The following is a 19,174-nucleotide window of genomic DNA, read 5'->3' as shown; positions in this document are numbered from 1 at the left end:
GAGCTTCAAGGTTCTGTAGTACCAATAATGTAATAAGAAATATAAACCCCAATTAATACAACAATCCCTCCTATACAATTTCAATGAACAATGAGGAAATGTTTTATACATTCACCCACCTGCATCATTTAGCCACTTCTCCAAAAGTGGCTTTAACTTGCACATGTTCTTAAAGCTGAGGTTCAAGGCTTCAAAACGAGAGATGGTAGTTTGGCTGAAGTCATTTCCATACAGTTTACCCATAGCGAGCCCAACATCGCCCTGCAGAATAATACAGAACAGGAGAGGGGAGAGAAAGAGAGAGAGAAAAGATTCAGCTAATGTTATGGTCTTCACTCAAGGGTGCTGCTCCAATAACTGTTCTAGACAAAGAATCAGCAATCATTCCATTTACTGGGTCCTACAAAAACATCCATTCCTAAGCTGAGCACAGTATTCCAGTGAGGGCTCTGTTAGGTCTTGACTGTGACAACATTCAAAACTATTCCATATTCTCTCTATCTTGAATCTCTTCTTGCTACCTATGTAATAATTAAGATATCAAGTGTTTCTACTAACTCTCAAAAGGTGGTGCTGATATTCTACCAAGTCCCTTAATTGATGCAACCAAAGTGATCTAAGTAATCTTTAAAAATCAGTTAACCTGTATCACCTACAGGGTTAATAGATGTAACTGTCTGGATAACCTTAGGTATTTCTGAACTAACCAAACTTCCCATAAATCACTTTAAAATTTAGAAATAATGCCTCATTCTTTTATTTTTTTCCTGTAAAGTATTTCTGGAAGCAGTGAAAAAAATCTCCTTTCCACCCTTAGTTTGGATTTCAAAGTTTGTTACAAAAACCAGGTATTCTAAAAAGACTACTTTTGTAACCATTATAGAGATAGAAATTCACAGTAGAGAGGTTTGACCCATTTAGTCAAACCTTTATGGGCACTGGAAACTTGGTAACCTTACAGCAATAGAACAATGATCCCCTGAATATATTACAAAAAATATCTTTCTCTATAAGCCTATAACCTTTGAAATGTATAGAGTGCTTTACCTCCAGCTGAATCTCTCTTGTTAAAGCTGAAAAAGGCATATCTGAATAGTTATTGTATATATAGATAATAGAAGCTCATGGGGTGGAAATAATTCACGCTCTCATTTCAGTTAGTTCAGTGACAGGGCAGAAAAGCAACGTTTCTGGTCCAGAATACTACATAGCTAATTCCACTAGAGACAGCCAACTCCCAACTATCCTGACAAAACTCATTTTGAATTAGGATTATTCCAGTCCTTTGATTTCTCCCCCCTACAATCCATATTTTGGATAGTACATTGTTTATTAGCACCTGCGTTAGGGGTTAGTCAGGGAAAAGAAAACATTTCTTTTTAAACTCCAATTTCTTACTGGTGAGCAACTTCTGATAAAAAGTTTAACAGAGGAGAAATGTTAGAACTATAAGATAAAATGAGACATTGAGAATACCTGAACTCCAACTGATCTATATTCTAATCTTTCCCATAGGATAGATGGGAATTTAAATAACCACCAGCCACATGTGGTTATTTAAATTTAAATTAATTCAAAATCAGATAAATTAAAAATTTAGCTCCTTAGCACTACTAGCCACCTTTCAAGTACTCAACAGCCACATGTGGATAGTGGCTATTGTACTGGATGGCACAAATACAGAACATTTCCATCATCACAGGAAGTTTTATTGACAGTTCTAAATACACTATCTCACAGAAGTAGAGCAAAAGTAGACTGCTTATTGACTTCCTTCCAATTGTAGTAAAACCCAAAGAACCAGGACGGTGTGAGTAGAGCATAAGTGTTATCCATTATCTCTATATACAAATATATCTATAAACATATTTATAGATTTTATCTATAGCGTTATCTCTATACATTTATTAAAGCTTACTTCATTTAGTCAACAAATATTCACTAGGTGCCTACTACATGTCAGGCATTAAATTATGCTTTGTGTGTCACATATATTCATGTCTTGGTCACTTTGCTTGTTTAGATTATAGCTTCCTAGAAAACTACGGCCAACTAAACCCTGTAACTCTTTGAATGTAAGACCTGCTGTAGAAGTCAGACGGTAATAAATGTTTTCTGACATTATAATTGCATAATTCACTAAAAATTTTTCACAAACTTCTGTAATACCTTTCTATGAAAAGTAACAATAATGACAATTTAAAAAAATGAAATACCTATTCAAAAATCACATCATAATAAGAAACAATGCCTTCAGTTGGTGGTTGGAAATAAAGCTATGCCATCAGCTAACTAAAACTATGGCAATAAATGACAAATCCACTTGACTGAGATTTATAATACAATTGTACTTCACATTTAAAGGATTTCATTGACTAAAAAGCAACAGGTACCTCAGTTAATATACTAATTTTCACTAATTTGATATAAGCTTGGTTTAGTGCTTTTGTAACTCACAACCATCTTAGGTTCTCCCCCTCACAAAAGTAAATGTTTGAAGCAGTTGACTCATACCTAATCTGAACTGTATTATATCCCTAATCTGAACTATACTATATCTGAACTATATTACATATATATATTTTAAAAAGCAAAGGAACAAAGACTGGGATTAGGAAATAATGTATCACATATGATGGATGGTGTTAGACTATGGCATGCCTTCTAATTATGTAATGACATCTACAGTAATCCTTAATAACCAATTATAAAGTTAGAAAACAACTACTGTTTAAAACACCTAATAACATGTATATTTACTCAGAGAATAGGGATTTGTTTGTTTGTTTGTTTCAACTAATAACTGGACTGTCTAACTTACCCTCTGTGTGTGTGTGTAAATAAATTAGATACAAAGCAATGTTTAAAAAACTATAGTTGAGGTATCTGACTTAAAAACACAGGTTGATCTTCCCATTCTGCACCAGTAATTTTGTGCCTTAATCCACACAGTCAAGGTTTGTGAAATGTTGCCACTGCTAAAGTCAAAGTCATTTTGAAAAATAAGGAAGAGCTGTGCCAAATAATAGAATAAAACCATACAGCAGAACACCAGACCATAGGGAAGCTCTTTTATAGAAAAAGGAGAGAGAGAGAGAGAGAAAGAGCAACAACCCTGGCAGTATGTTGGGTCAAATGCCACAGAAAGGCAAACCACTATCTGGGTAAAAGTTAAAGATTTTTAAAGGTCTTAACATCCCTGGCATATCACTCAGGCAACAATCTCCTAGGAAACGTAAGAGTATGCTGTGCTAATAGCCTAAGAGCTGAAGCATTGCTAAACATGCCAACCTTATACTTATTTAAGCTTATTAATTTACCCCTATCAATCTAGTTGTATCTTTTAGCTTTCTTTTTGAAAACAAGCCACATGGTTTAGATGTTTCAAAAGTACTAAAATCTTTCTGAATTGTAATTTGTTTCTTCACAACTGAGACTCCTCACAAACATAAGCGCATTTTCTCTAAAATTACATCTATTAAAAAAAAATTTTATGTTCTCAATAAATAGTTTCTTTGAGCAAAAATAAATTACCAAAGAAATACAAGGAATAAAAGCCTGTTCTTAAAAACACAGGGATGTCATTTTGGAGGAGCCCAGTGACCGCACTAGGCTCACTAGTGAGGAGGCGGCACACTACTGTACGTTCAACATAAAATAATTTGTATAGTATTTAAGTGGTGGCTTAAATTTCAAACAGTAATTATATTCTCTGGGAAAAAACCATAATGTTTCTCCTGATTCCATTAAAATGCCCAATCCAATCTATACTTCAGTAATTTTATTTCACCTAATGATCCTGTATCATTTTACATAAATGTCATTCAGTTTAATTCTTCTCCTGCTTTAAAAAGTATTACTTGTGACAGGTTAATTAAAGAGTGAGTCAGTAGGAGTGCTTGGGAAAAAACCCATATACCCCAACACCTGTTGAAACCATTAAGCTTATTATACTTTAAAAGCCCTCTGCTAGGTGACATTTTAAAAAATTAACTTGGAATTTTCATCTTCAACAGATTCCCATTTGATTAACAGTCTCAGTTCGTGTGTGTGTGTGTGTGTGTGTGTGTGTGTGTGTGTGTGTGTGTGTGTGTGTGTGTGTGTGTGTGTCCACCACCCCTTTCTCTCTTCCAAAAAATGGTTTTAAAAAAGTCTTCCAGGGGCTTCCCTGGTGGCGCAGTGGTTGAGAATCTGCCTGCCAATGCAGGGGACACGGGTTCGAGTCCCGGTCTGGGAAGATCCCACATGCCACGGAGCAACTGGGCCCGTGAGCCACAATTACTGAGCCTGCGCGTCTGGAGCCTGTGCTCCGCAACAAGAGAGGCCGCGACAGTGAGAGGCCCGCGCACCGCGATGAAGAGTGGTCCCCACTCGCCGCAACTGGAGAAAGCCCTCGCACAGAAACGAAGACTCAACACAGTCATAAATAAATAAATAAAAGAACGTGAATTTCTTTAAAAAAAAAAAAAAAAAGCAAACTGGGCTATTCATTTCAGTAACAGTGAAGGGGTCTTAGTTTGCATTCAATTTCCAATCAGTTTCTCAATCTATTTCATCTGAAGTCTCCACATTACCCACTATAAAAAAAAAAAAAAAAAAAGTCTTCCACACATTTCCCCTTTCAGCTACTATAAAAGACCTTGTAATCTTTACTCCTCTCAATCTTACGCATATGTAGCACGAAGGTCTAGAACCAGATGTTTTTCAAATAACAAAGCCCTCAGTATAGTTATATCATCCTCCAACATAATCTTTTAAATTCTCACCATGTATTGGTATAATTCTAATTTCAGAGGCCTATGTTCTGAGAGAAATCTTAACGATTTTAACCTAACAGTAAATTATAAATTTATAAATGAATACATACGATGAAAGTCTAAACTTATAAATGCAGAAAATGGCTAACAAAAAGTTACAGTCTAAAACTGAAAAAGAAGGCTGAGAAATATATTGTTCCTTCGAAGTCTCTTTGGACATGGAAAGCAAATATCTGGACCCAGCCAAGGAGGGAAACCTAAGTTAAAGGTGAGTTCATCTTACCTGAGTGAATCCAAGTTTGATTCGTCTTTGTTTGAAGGTCTTGGCAAATTGCTCAAGTTCCTCAAGGTCACTGGGCTCCTCCAAGCTGGGAGTATCAATTCGCTTTGGCGTTGACTGGCTCTGTGGAAGTGTCTGAATTGGGGTTGCTGCTATTGTGCGTGTTGGGGTGGCTGGCTGTTAGAGAAGGAACAGAAGAATAAGAACAAACATACACCACAATATTTAAGATTATATCTGGAATGGCTGCAAGTAAACAATTTAAGGAAACGGCTGTATTCAAGAACTACGAAGACCATGTGTCACTGTAGAAGGTACAACATAATACCCAGTGAGAAAAGCAGAGTGTGATGCTATATACACTATAATTACAGTTAAGGTTAAACATGTAAGTCTATGGAAAAGACTTGAATACACAAAACTGAAATCCATTGTCTTTGGGTTTTCAAATGGTTTGAATACATGCATCTCATGCCATTTAATAAATCAGTCTTTATTTTTAAGAATCTGTATCATAAACATGCCACTTAAACTATAAGTTTCAAAACAGCAGAGACCATACCTGTCTTATCACTATCATATCTCCAACTTGTAACACAATATTATAAAAAATGTATAAGGTTATTAAAACTATTTTAAGGGGGAAAAGTAAATCACCTACAGTTTAAATAACTTAATAGCTTCACTTCTGCCTACTTGTTCAAGTTTTCGTACATAGAGCTACATTTTTTATGCTGTTTTTAATTTGTTGCACTAAATTTAATCTGTAAATGTTTCTCACAAATTACAATTTTCAAATCTTTACTAACAAGGCATACATCCCACACATCAGAGTAATTTTTAAAATATGATTAATACATTGGAATGGACCATAGGGCATAAAATCGAAGAGTTAACATTTTTTATTTAATTGAGGTATGACTGACATACAAAAAAGTTGTACACATATAATGTATACATCTTGATGAGTTTGAAGATAAGTAAACACCCATGAATATATACCATCACCATATACAATGCCCTAAATTTATCCATTACCCCTAGAAGTTTTCATCCTCCCTCAGATCTACATTCTTTCTTAACCTTAACTGTAATTATGGTAACATAAGTTTATACTCTGCTTTTCTCACTTAACATTATGTTTTAATTTTTTTCCCTACGTTGTTTCAATCATCGTAATTATCATTTTCAAAGGCTGACTGAAAGGCAATATTATCATAATTTATTTAACAATTTCTTCATTGCTAGGCACTTTTTCATTTGTTTTCACTAACAGGTAACACCACAATGAAAAACTTTGTGCATACAGTTCTTTTTTCCACCTTTGTAATTAGTTCTTTGAGGTAAATTCACAAAGGATTTTCTGTAACTGGATAAAGAGTACACCATAAACAATTTCATGGCTTTTGGTACACATCATACATAATGCTGGTTCTCACTATACCATGTTCTCCACATGATTTGTACTAGCAGTTTTAAAAAATGTTTTGCTAACTCAGGGAGTAGATTGTACTTTGCTGTTTCCTTAATTCATATTTCTCTTATTACTTAAAGCCAAATTTTCCCCACGTGTTAATTATTATCTGTATTTCGTTTCATGTGAATTGAACTTACATCCGTAACCCATGTGTATATTAATGATATCCTTATTCTCATCCTTATCCTTAAAGCGCTCAATCAAATGTTATAGATAAAGTCTTTGTCTGTTGTATTAATACAAGTAATTTTCCCAATCTGCTTTTTTCCTTTTATTTTTCAGTGTACATAAGTCTTAAATTATCATTTGGGTGAACTTTTGTTTTTTTCCTTTCTAATATCTTGTTGCTTCAAATCTGAGAAAGCTTTGACTTATTTCTAACTTGGATAAAATTCCTTTTAATATTCTGCTAGCTCCTTCTATGTCTTTTAAAATATTTAATTACTGAAATCCATCTAAAGTTTATCTGGGGACATGAGGGTATAATCTTTTTTTTTTTTAAAAAAAGAAAATATTAAATCTCCTTATTACACAAACACAAGGCTACACTGTTTTACTCACAACCTCTGAGTAGAACCCACCCTTCTGAGTATTCACTACTGGGATGTGCTGCCTTGACTGCATCATAACTGCTCAGTTAACCCCTCCTGTGAACAGAAGCCCAGGTGAGAGATTATAGGACAAGATTACAGATGAAGTCCATGGTTATGTGCTTTTTTCTTGTAATTTAAATGGGTCATATACCCCTAACTTTGACCTCATTAGTAATATGCTTTCTCCAACTGAACTAACTGGCCCTGAAAACTGCACAAGAGCAATTACACAGGCCTACACCTGGCGTAAGTTCCTCTCTATCATCCTGCTTCAATGAAGACAACAAAATTCATCTCTCTGGCCGTTGACACTGAGAAAATTTTAATATGACCATCTGGAGGAGCCCAAAACTCTACCAACCATATTAGAGTCCTAAGTGGTTGTAACTTCCCACTGAAACTGGTTGATAAGTAGAGGTGAGTCTCAACTATCAGATGGTTGCTTCATTTCTAGGCTTGAAGTAGCCCCGTTCTCAAATAATATAGGACTAAAAATAGCTTGGGTACCTTTTGGTGGGGTGGTTACACATAAGTTACCCCAACTCCAGAAACCTCAGGCTGGACTGGGCCAGATCTAGAAATAGTAGAGTAAAATTCAGTGAGCAGGAGTCAGGATGAAGCTACAACAGCCCTGCCACTGTTTACAAAGCTTGTAGGCCAGGAAGGAATTGCTGGTATAGGCTTTTTTCCAACCTCATTTTTATAATTCAGCTTATTCACAGTTAAGTGCACCATTTAAAAGTGTACAGTTTGATGTGTTTTGACAACTATATAGTCATATAACTGCTACCACAATTAAGATGCAGAATATTTCCATCACCCCCAAAAGTTTCCTTGTGTCCTTTGCTGTCAATCCCCACCCCCAGCCCCCAGCCCCTGGCAACCACTGATACAATTTCTGTCCCTATAGTTTTGTCTACTGTAAAATGCCATATAAATTGAATCATACAGTATACAGTCTTTTATGTTTGGCTTCTTTCACTTAGCATAATGCTTCTGAAATTCATACATGACTTTGAATGTATCAGAAGTACATTTCTTTCTATGGCTGAGTAGCATTCCATCATATAGATATGCCCAAATTCATGTTATCTATTCACCAGCTGATGAATCTTTAGGCTGTTTCCACTTTGGGGTGATTACGAATAAAACTGCTATGAACAGTCAGTCATACACAGGTCTTTGTGTGGACAAATGCATTCATTTCTAAGAGTAGAACTGCTGAGTCATAAGGTACATGTATATTTAACTTTATAAGAAACTGCCAAGATGTTTTCCAAAGTCTCTGTACCAATTTGCAACCCCACAGGCAATATAAAAGAGCTGTAGTTGCTTTACATTCTCATCAACACTTGGTATTATTATAGTCTTTTTAATTTTGCCCATTCTAATGGGTGTGTAGTGATATTTCTTTTGCATTTTCCTGATGACTAATAATTTTGAGCATCTTTTCATATGCTTATTGGGTATTTACGTGCCTTCTTTGGTGAAGTATCTTCAAATATTTTGCATACACTCCCTTTTAAAAAAAACCACGTTGTCTTATTGAGTTGTATGAGTTCTTTATATATTCTGGATACAAGTCTTTTATTAGATACAAGTTTTAAGAATATTTTCTTCCAGTCTGTGGCTTTTCTTTTTATTTTTTCAACAGAAGCTTTTAATTTTTATGAAATTAAATTTATCATTTGTTTTCTTTTACAGTTAGTGCTTTTTGTGTCTCACTTAAGAAATCACTATCTTACACAAGGATACAAAGATTTTCCCCTAAGTTTTCTTCTAGAACTTTAGGTCTGCAACCCCTTTCAAATTAATCTTTGTGTATCATTGTGAAATAAAGAGTAAGTTTCATTTTTTTTTTTTTTTTGCCTATGGCTAGCAAATTGTTTCAGCACCTGAAACAAGACTTTCCTTTTCCCACTGAAATCCTTAGGCACCTTTATGGGAAATCAGTTGGCTCTATATGTGTGAGTGTACTGGACTTCTGTTCCATTTCTATTCATATGCCATTACCACACAGTCTTTATTACTGTATTTTATAATAATTCTTGACAGCAATTTTCTTACTTTTCAAAATTGTTTGGCTATTCTATGTCCTCTACAAGCCTGTACAAATGTTGGAAACACCATGCAAATTTCTCCAAAGAAAGCCTGTAGATATTAATTGGGACTGTGTTGAATTTATAGATCAGTTTGGAGAGAACTCACATTTTAACAACCAAAGTCTTCATAAACACATTATATATCTCTCCATTTATTTAGGTCTTCTTCAATTTCACTCAGCAAGATTTTGTAGTTTTCAACATATAGGTTTTACAAATGTTCTGTTAAATTTATCCCTAATTACTGTAAATATTTTTCTTCTTAATTTCAATTTCCAAATGATTGTTGTTAGTATATAGATTTTTGTATATTGACTTTGTATCCTACATACTTGCTAAACTCAATTATTAATTCCAGCAACTTTTTTGTAGATTCCTTGGATTTGGATTCCTTGGATTTGGATTTTCTACATAGATAATCATGTCATCTACCAATTAAGACACTTTACTTCTTCCTTTCTAGTCTATATGTCCTTTATTTATTTTTCTTGTCTTATTGCCTTGCTAGGCCCTTCAGTGCAATGCTGAATAAAAGTGGTAACAGTGGACATCCTTGCCTTGTTCCTGATCTTAGGGAGAAAGTATTCAGTCTTTATGATGGTTTTTCTGTAGATGCCTTTTAGCAGGTTGGGAAAGTTACCTCCTAATTCCTAGAAGAGTTTTTATCATAAACAGTTGTTGAATTTTGTCAAATCTAGTAATTTGTTAGTATTAACTGATAACTTCCACGATTATGGACAAAGAGAATCAGAGATGGAAGGGGAATTCAGGATCAGCTAGCTCAATCACCTAATTTACCTATGAGGAAACAGAGGTGCAGAGAGGTGAAATGACATGCTCAAAATCACAGCTAGGAAAGAAACAGAACTAGATCTAAAGTTTAAACCTCTAGATGCCTAGACCTGCCTAGACCCTCTAGATGCCTTAAACTCTGGTAAAAATTAGCTAAAGCAACATCTGAAAGTTGAGATGGAATAAAACACAGAGATAAGAGCTTCTTTGCAGTTTCTGAGAAAGAGCAAAGGGCAATGATGGGTTTTAACTCAGGTTCTAGGTCTAGCTCAAGTGGTAATCTCTACTGCCAAATATCAGGGTGGGGAGGGTGGTCAAACAGCCAGAACTCATTACTCATTTGGTGCTAACACAGTTATTCTTTATGAAAATATAAGAAAATAGGGACTCCTTGAAGATTTTCAAAGACTACATCAATTTGGTAGCACTGCTTTATCAAGCTGATAAGCCTAGCTTTGAAACTTTGGTGAGTTTTTGAAAACTATTTGAAGTATTTTTATTAAGGGGTTGTGGTTTTAAGTTAAACAAATCCCCAAAGAGTCTCAAGACAACAGGATAAAAGAAAGCAACCCTCATGGAAGAAAACCGACCTGGGAGGTGAGGGTGATGCTTGGCTGCGACTGTAGGAGGTTGGCTTGGCTTTGCTGAGGTAGTTGCGTTAAAAGATTTTGCGCTTGCAGGAGACCTGTAAAACACAAATATGTTATGTCAAACATTAAAGATTACCTTGAACAAATGGCAAAAGGAAAAATGAGAAAGTGAAGTGAAAATTTCCAACTGATCGCCTGATAGTCTTACTGGTCTTAAAACTCTTAATGTCTTATTTGCCTAAAATTCAGTCTTGTTAAATACAATTTGGGCAAGAAGATATGGAACAAACTAAAACTGGTAGATGTCTTTAGCGTAACCTGAATAACCTCTCTGATTGGCCAATTCTTTATTTTACCAAGGAAGGGATGAAAGTGAGGAAGTATTCTAAATGGAAGCAGCTTGAAACTCCAAAAAAAAAAAAAAAAAAAAAGCTCAACTTCTTAACCCAGAAGCCATTAGAAACAGCTAGTATATGCTGGGACAGAGAACTATCTAGTTCATTAAAGGGGCAGGCTATCCTATCCATTAAAAGTGGCATAGGTTATTTATACAACAAAAGATTTTGGAATGAATGATCAAGAAGAAAAAAGGCTAAAAAACAGAAATAATGAGGAATCAATAGAGATGCACTAATGTTCCTTGAAGCCTTGATACTCTGATACTGTCTATACTGATTCCATTACAAACATGATTGAACTTTATACAGCAGTAACACAACAATATTCAGCACTAAAAGGCTTTGAAGATATTTTTTATAATTCACAAAATTTGCACAATTTCTAACGTGACACTCTCTCCTTCTTAAACTTTAAAAGAAAACAAATGATTGTTAGAAGCGTATACTTACAATGCTCAGCCCATTCTTTGAACACATTCCCATGAAAAACTATCAAAACATAGAAGCAATTTATCCAATGTATGTTCAGCATGTTGAAGAATTTAATTTAGAATTTTGGCCAAACTCATGGTCCTCCTTACTGATTAAACAGATGAAAGGCAGTGAAGGATGACCTTCAATAATTAGGTATGCATGACAAAAAAAATATTTTTCTCAACATTAATACTGAGCTTAAAGTTAAATAAAATTTAATAAAAACACTGTTCTAACGGACAGCTTCTGGGCCAAAATGACAGTAGTCAGCATGTATGTCACCCAAGTGGACAGCCTTGGTGTACCGTACCACTAATAAGCTCTAAGGAGGCGCTCACCCTGCTGGCCCTGGGGCGTCTGTGAGATGATAAACTGCGCTGGTTGCAGGTTGGTGGTTGGATGTACCAACACAAACTGCTGCAGGTTGAGATTCTGCTGCTGAAGTTGTTGCAGTTGTTGCAGATCCTAAAAAATTAGGATTAAAACATGGATTGGAGACTCTGAAATAAAAGCTTGCTTAATCTTAAGGTTCCCAGATGATGAATTCTGCCATCCAAATAAAGATTAAGAGTCAATATTTGACATTCTTATAAACTCCCAACAAGGATGTGCTCTGGGTGCATTCACAAAGCATGTGAAGAAACCTGGAGCTGCTACAAGGACTTGCTATTTCTGTGGGCATATATTGTGTCGTGACTTATGCTATATGTAATTTTCAATAGTTATTTAAAATTCCCTCAGAACAAATGCTTATGGTTGTGTTTTTAACACGTAGAGACCAATATGGGTTTTCCTCTCAAGTGAGAAAAGAGTATGTTGAGTTTTTAAGTGTTTGATTAGAGTTTTCTCTTGTTAAGCAAAAACTGAGAGTGCTACATCTGAACCTGCGTCGATACATTAAAAGATTTATAATGATCCATGAAATGTGGCACCAGCCTATCTAACTCAACTGAGAAATCAGTGTAAAAATTAAAAAAAAATAGCTATTCATATAAAAATCTGATCTACAACATATTAAACTTGCTTATATTGGCCTAGTATTTTATAATTTTCAACATGCTTTCATGTATATTATCTTATTAGAATAATGTCAACATAGAGTCTCACAGCTTAGGCACTAAAAACATTTATTTGGTGATGAAAAAAATGGCCAAAATAAAAACATGATCTTGATAAAGATTGTATATAATAGTCATAAAAGATTAGCCTGACAACTATTCTGTACACTTTCAGTTAATTGGTTCTTTTTTAATGTTCAGTCAAACTCTAGCTACAATTTAAGTCTATTTCTGAGCCTTCTCTGGGGGGATAAAGATAATTATCTGCACTAGACTCATAATGACTCTTCATACATTTCACTGATATGACTACTTACACTTTTTTCCTCTCCTTGAGATAAAGGATTTCATTTACCTTTTTTCCTCCTTGGTAGAACTGTCTATGCCTCTTAAATAAATTTTTATTATCTCTGGATACTTTGCCCTAAAATGCGAAAATTAAAGCCAAACAACACTCTAATGCAATTCTGCACAGAGCTAATCACTCTAGCAGAAAGACGATGTGCAGTTTCTCTCACACATGGGTGGCAGCATTCACTGCAGAGCACATGAAAGAACCCATGCCTGCTGTAATTAGCTAATTAAAATAAATACAGTAATCCCCTGCTTCAGAAATATGCCAGCCAATTATTCAAGAATTGTCACTTAATATAAACAGTCAGTTATTCAAATAATCAGTTATGTGTTTATAATATCAACTCAAATAAGCAAACAAATGTATTATTTCTAGTTCCGTGGTAAGAAGGCTACACCACTTACCTCACACTAACAATCAGAAAGTAAGCTTATTACCGAAGAACACCTGCCATCTTATTCCTCCCTTCCTGCCTCAGCTATGAGAGTTACTCACTCACCTGTGCGATCTGGATGGGCTGAGACAGGGGGATCTGAGTCATGGGCGTGGCGGCGGAGGCTGAGATGGTGGCCCCAGCAGCACTGTGCTGTTGGCTGGCGGAATGCTGTTGCACTGCAGCAGCCAGCAGCTGTGCCTGTGCCTGTGCCTGCTGTAGTAATAACTGTTGCTGGGCTGGCGTCAAAGTCAGCTAAACAAAATCAGGACAAACAGTCGGAAAGGGTTGAAGGAGACTGGCCTCTAATGCAAGGCCACTGCTTTGAAGTAAGCAACTCACGTGGTATTAAACCTTAGCTACCCAACTTCACATGGCTAGCATGAGGCGAAAAATGTTCATCAGCCATCAAGCTACCAGTACCATCAGACCATTTAAATTAAAATGGTGGTCCTCACTCTGGACTTAATCATTCAAGCTTGTCCAAGGCCCTAGGGTTCAGGCAAAAAAGTAATTAACTAGTAAGCAAGAAAAAAAAGAATCAATGCTGACAGGATATGAAAAGAAATTTACACCCAACAGGACAGCAAGTGATTAGTCAGATGAATGAGGAACAAGGATGCTGGATCTGACCAGGAAAGAACTGATAAGGCCCAGCTGCTTCCCATTAGCATGAATCCCTGCCATATTCCATCATTTTCATTATGTCCTAAGATATGACTAAAGAATATGAGGTCCATTTGTTTCTTTTCCAAGTCCCTACAGCCTCCTCCCCAACAGCCTTTTCTGTTATTGAAAGCATTGGGTCTCTGCAACTTTACATCCTCTTTCCAACACATTATCTCTGTGAAACAGGTGGTGACAGCCGCTCTCTTTACATGCAAATGAGTCCTAATGCCCAAGTAAGTTTAATAGAAGCTCCAGCCACTCTGAACCTGGAATCCCAAGTGTCTCCAACTATTGTAAACACTAGTCACTCAAAACAAAACCTAAAGAAAACAGGAAATGTATTTGAAGATTTAAACTTGCTTTCATAATGCAACTTATTTCAAACACACTTAAAGTGATAAGTATGTTCTACCTTCTTTTTGGTGACATGTTCTGATCAAACCAAGAAGGAATATTCCTGAAGCACATGTACAGTCACTTAATGGCACAATCCTCTTTCAAAAAGGGTCCGATACAGTTTGTGCATTAGAGATATAAGAATCAAAATCAAATCATTCAAAAACCCAATACGCTTCGAGATACATGTTTATAAATATTTTATATAATATGTAAACATATATTAATCTCTACTGATGGGATTTTGTAAACAAGTTTGCAACAGTTCTTAAAAGAGCCTTCCACCACTGCCAAAACAAACTTAACTGAAATGAAGGAAATAAAAAATTTTGTGGGTTGACACGATGTGAATTGAATAACAAATAACTTCCTTACCACTCCTCTCGACCCACCCCCCAAAAAGATAACTTAATAGACAAATTTTCAACATTGGAAGAATATTTTTAATGATGTCTCAGAGCGAAGACAGCTGAAAAGTTAAAAGCTTAATATATTTGCACAGGCCAATTTACTACCGATAAAAACAGATGACATTTATTGAATGCTACTATATGCCAAGCACTGCTCTATGAGTTTTATGTATGTTATTACTCTTAATCTTTAAAACAATATTGTTAGATAAGTATTATTAACATCTTCATTTAACTGAAGGAAAACTGAGGCCCAGAGAGATGAAGTAATTAGCCAATACAGTAAACTACAGAGCCAGGATACGAGATCAGAGGTTTCATTTTAGAACGCTATACGGTAACTTAAAATGTTTTTCTTTTGTAGGTACTAATCCATTACTCTGCAGTGATGTTATAACTCCAAACTGACAACTACAATTTCATCACTGTAACTGTCTCAACCACGGGATCGTGACGCCACTGCATGATGAAGCAACGGTTGAAACGTGAATTTTAAAAAGTCCTTAGTTTACCCAGAGCATATCTGCAATAGTAAGAAAAAATACCCTGAAAACTCGTGACAAAGATAGTTCCTTTCTCAGAGCTGCTCACGGTGCAGGAAGTTCCTTTAAAGACATAATAGTGCCAGGCACAGCCGTGTTACTGTCTGCTACAGCCAACAGTTCTAATCAGATATTGGCCAATGGCAGTGTTTTTTTTTTTTTTAAAGAGTTTTTTGGATGTGGGCCATTTTTTTAAAGTCTTTATTGAATTTGTTACAATATTGCTTCTGTTTTATGTTTTGGATTTTTGGCAGTGAGGCATGTGGGACCTTAGCTCCCTGACCAGGGATCAAATCCACACCCCCTGCACTGGAAGGCAAAGTCTCAACCACTGGACCGCCAGGGAAGTCCCCCAATGGCAGTTCTGACACAGAGAAAGTTCGTTACAAATCTCTCAGTGAAAACTTACCCCAGTTATCTGTCCTCCAGCCAGCATGAGCTGGGTCTGGGGAATGGCTGCCTGCACTGAAGGCTGCTGGGAAGGCTGGCTTGGCTGCTGTGAATCCCCCGATTCTTCACTAGATTTAGACTGAGGTTTGGGGTGGGGGTGGGGAATAAAAGATTTAAAATAGTTGATTTTAAAAAAATGTACTCACAATTCCATGTTTTAAGAATTATTTACAATACAGACTTATCTAATCATGAGTTTTCTGATTTCACTCTTTTCCTTTCTTCTAAACCTTTGTATTTTCCTAATTTTACGTATTAAGTTTTCAGACTTTTTGTTCCAATATCAGCAAAGGCGCAATTATAATTTTTAAGAAGAAAAAATAATTTGGTCCTCCACAAGTCAACAGAATTTTTCACAAACCCAATCCTCAACTCTGGAAATAAAGAGTAAGTGAAGAATACAATTTCAACCTATGTTTACATTAGACAGACCCTCCATTCCAATATTTTGACACGTCTTTGGTGGTCAGTCTAAAACTTCCTTATATACCATCTTATAAATTGATTACTTGACCCACAGAACTTCTCGTCTAATATTTTGAAAAACTATAAATTTAGCATCCCTCATCAAGTAACACACTAACTTAGAGGGAAAATGCTGCAGTCAAGAGGGAAAGAGAACATACTCCTGGTAAGGGGCACTGAGAGAAAATTTTATGGTAATTAAAACTGGTTATGCAGAGAATGAAAATTCTGCAAAGATTTGCATATTTCCCACCACCTGTTTTGGGGACTGCAGCAAGGCTAATTAACATAAAGGCTCTGATTAATTCTGCCAGTCACTGAGAGATAATTACAGTGCAAGACTGTAAACATTCCGTACTGGAGATACAGCCTGTTTGCCAACATCTCTCTAAGGGATGAAAGTTTACCATGGCAACCAAGGCAATTTTCCGCCTCCTCTCTCTCAGAAAGGAAGGTCACATTATCTCCTTTTCTTTTCTCTTCTTGTCTCCATGTGTTACTAGGTCCATACTCTACTCGGTTTCATGGAATGCTCAACCCAAGGTCTTTAGTCATTAGCAACACTGAAATCAACCTTCCAGAATACTGTTTTTTCCTCTTGACTGTTAGTTACCTAAACACTATAATGAAAGGAAGTAGCAGGTTGATTGAAATATCATGGAGTCATGCATAATACTTGAACTTTGCACGTTTTACCATATGGTTCATAGAAACAAAGCACCCAGATTTAAGTGTTGTCTTCAAAATTTTGACTGTATGAAGCTCATTAATGTTTATAAATATGTTTAATTGCAATCCTCAAACTCACAACATTTTAGAGCAGAGAGGACCCCTGGCGATCTTCTGAACTTCCCCACTTAAATACATGCAGTTGCCCCTTGGTATCCACAGAGGATTAGTCCCAGGACCCCCCATGGACACCAAAATCTGTGGATGCTCAAGTCCCTCACAGTCAGCCAGCCCTCTGTACCAGCAGATGTGGAACCTTGGGATAGGGAGCGCCAACTGTATAAGAAAAAAATGCGCCCCAGGAGGTTAAGTGACTTGCCAAAGTTCAAACAGCTAGTTAGCGGCAGAATGAGAATTCAAACCTAGGACCTCTGTCTTTCATTCCAGTGCTCTTTCCTATACTATAGTGTTTTCCTAAGATATGAAAAATGATAAATAAAAAGAAATTTGGAAACAAAAGGACATTTAAGGTATTCTTTGGCTTTGTGTTTAGGCATGTGTTATGGCTGTACAACTGAGAAACATTTTTACCGAACTTACATATAAAACTTTGAAAGTAGACTTTTCTTGTTCACCTTTGGACATTCACAGTGGCATAATATAAAATGGCTTTTCATTAATGGCAACGATTATCATTATTTAAATCTTTTTGAGATTCAGTAAGAAAAAAAGTAATAATTCTAAGTATTTTCATTATAAAATTATTGCATACTCATTACAGAAAAATATGGTAAAAATGAATAGAAAAATTGATCCATAATCCCATGTCCCAGCTTACCTGTACATTTAAAGACTGAGCAGCAGCCTGTAAACTTGTTCCAGCGAGCTGGACCTATTAAGTAAAGAAATCGGGGAAGTTCTAGTCTAATACTGTTGGCATCCATCATTAGAGGTTGTCATCAACAAGCCTCTACAAATGTATGTTTTACTGAGTTAGAACCAAGCGTTATTTATAGTGTATTCCTTCCCAAAGTATATAACCTGATCTAATTGTGATGAAACATCAGACAAATTCAAATTGAGCAACACTGTACAAAATAACTGGATTGTTATATAAACTAGGATAGAATAAATGGAAACCAACTCTAGAATGGCAGCAGTGGGAATTAGAAGTAGGAAACATGAAAAGTATTTCAAGGTGCTACATAGGATCGTGGCAACTGACTGGATATAGGTGAAGAAAAAAAAAGTCATGTATTATTCCAGGTTCAAATTTGGAAGACTCGGAAAATGGTAGTGTCATTAACGTGAAGATAAGAGTTCCATTTTGGATTTACCACATAGCATCAAGATTCCCTGAACTTAAATGTAAGTGTTGGTATGGAGATCAGTATAGAGTTCAGAGATAACTAAAATTAACTGAGTGCTGTTTCCTTTATTTAAACTGAAAGTCCTGTGAGTTGAAATAAGAACCCTCCCCCCAAAAAAAACAAAAAAGAGAGAGAAAAGAGAAGAAAAGCAGCTAAAACAGAACAAAATCCAGAGATTTCTGGAGAACACATTTTAGACATAGTGTAACCAAGGGAGAACTATATGAAAAGATAGTATGTTTAAGACCAAAGGCTAAGAAGTCAGTCAAAGAGCCACAGGAAGGAGTTTCAGGTACAAAGGTTTAAAGGAGATAAAGTTTCTTTGTGATTTTATTTAAATCATGATGTTTCTGGGTAAAAGTTTGTTGAGGAACAAGATATTTACAAGTCTTAAAGTATCTCCTCATTATTTACTAATTATGAGGAAGAAAGTTACCTTTACAGTAGACAAATCTGAGACTCTACCTTAATCAAATGGTCAAATTTAGTATCACAATAATGGGACAAGTTGACATATATATATACACACAAAATCTATGTGTACAAACAGAAACACAAACACAGATTAAGCATATATGGTAATAAAGTAACAATTAGTGATGCCAGATGAAGAGCTTTTGGTTGAAAATTGTTCTATGGTTATAACTTTTCTGTAGATTTGAAAGTTTTCAAAATAGAAAGTTGAAAATAAAAAGTGAGAGCATCCCTTTACAACTCCATTTAGTTAGCTCCCAACAACCTTTAAAACTTGGCTCAAAAATCATCCTCTCTACGATAAATGTCTTAGACTATACAGGATGAGTTAATCATTTCTTTGTCTGTATTCCCATATATTTTACCATTCATTCATTCATTTGTTCAACAAATAATTATTGAATATCTATTATTTTATGT

The 19,174-nt window shown here is 35.7% G+C and overlaps 1 protein-coding gene across 5 annotated transcripts in view; it reads right to left on the bottom strand.

Annotated features, from left to right (window-relative positions):
- The window catches only part of POU2F1 (POU class 2 homeobox 1), a 181,034-nt gene that overhangs the window by 32,219 nt on the left and 129,641 nt on the right, over positions 1-19,174 (bottom strand). For 3 of the 5 annotated variants that reach the window (XM_057528826.1, XM_057528830.1, XM_057528835.1), the window contains 7 exons: positions 17,749-17,802; positions 15,736-15,855; positions 13,376-13,564; positions 11,802-11,928; positions 10,592-10,686; positions 5,041-5,214; positions 120-261 (listed from right to left, as the gene is read on the bottom strand). In XM_057528826.1, coding sequence (XP_057384809.1) covers positions 120-261; positions 5,041-5,214; positions 10,592-10,686; positions 11,802-11,928; positions 13,376-13,564; positions 15,736-15,855; positions 17,749-17,802 — 901 coding nt within the window. The remainder of the gene's footprint in view (positions 1-119; positions 262-5,040; positions 5,215-10,591; positions 10,687-11,801; positions 11,929-13,375; positions 13,565-15,735; positions 15,856-17,748; positions 17,803-19,174) is intronic. The other 2 variants (XM_057528854.1, XM_057528846.1) reach the window with 2 other exon arrangements.

The sequence above is a fragment of the Balaenoptera acutorostrata genome, chromosome 1, assembly GCF_949987535.1.
Source record: "Balaenoptera acutorostrata chromosome 1, mBalAcu1.1, whole genome shotgun sequence".
Classification (NCBI taxonomy): domain Eukaryota; kingdom Metazoa; phylum Chordata; class Mammalia; order Artiodactyla; family Balaenopteridae; genus Balaenoptera; species Balaenoptera acutorostrata.
Note: the sequence above shows the minus strand (reverse complement) of the source record. Positions and strands in the feature narration are given on the sequence as shown.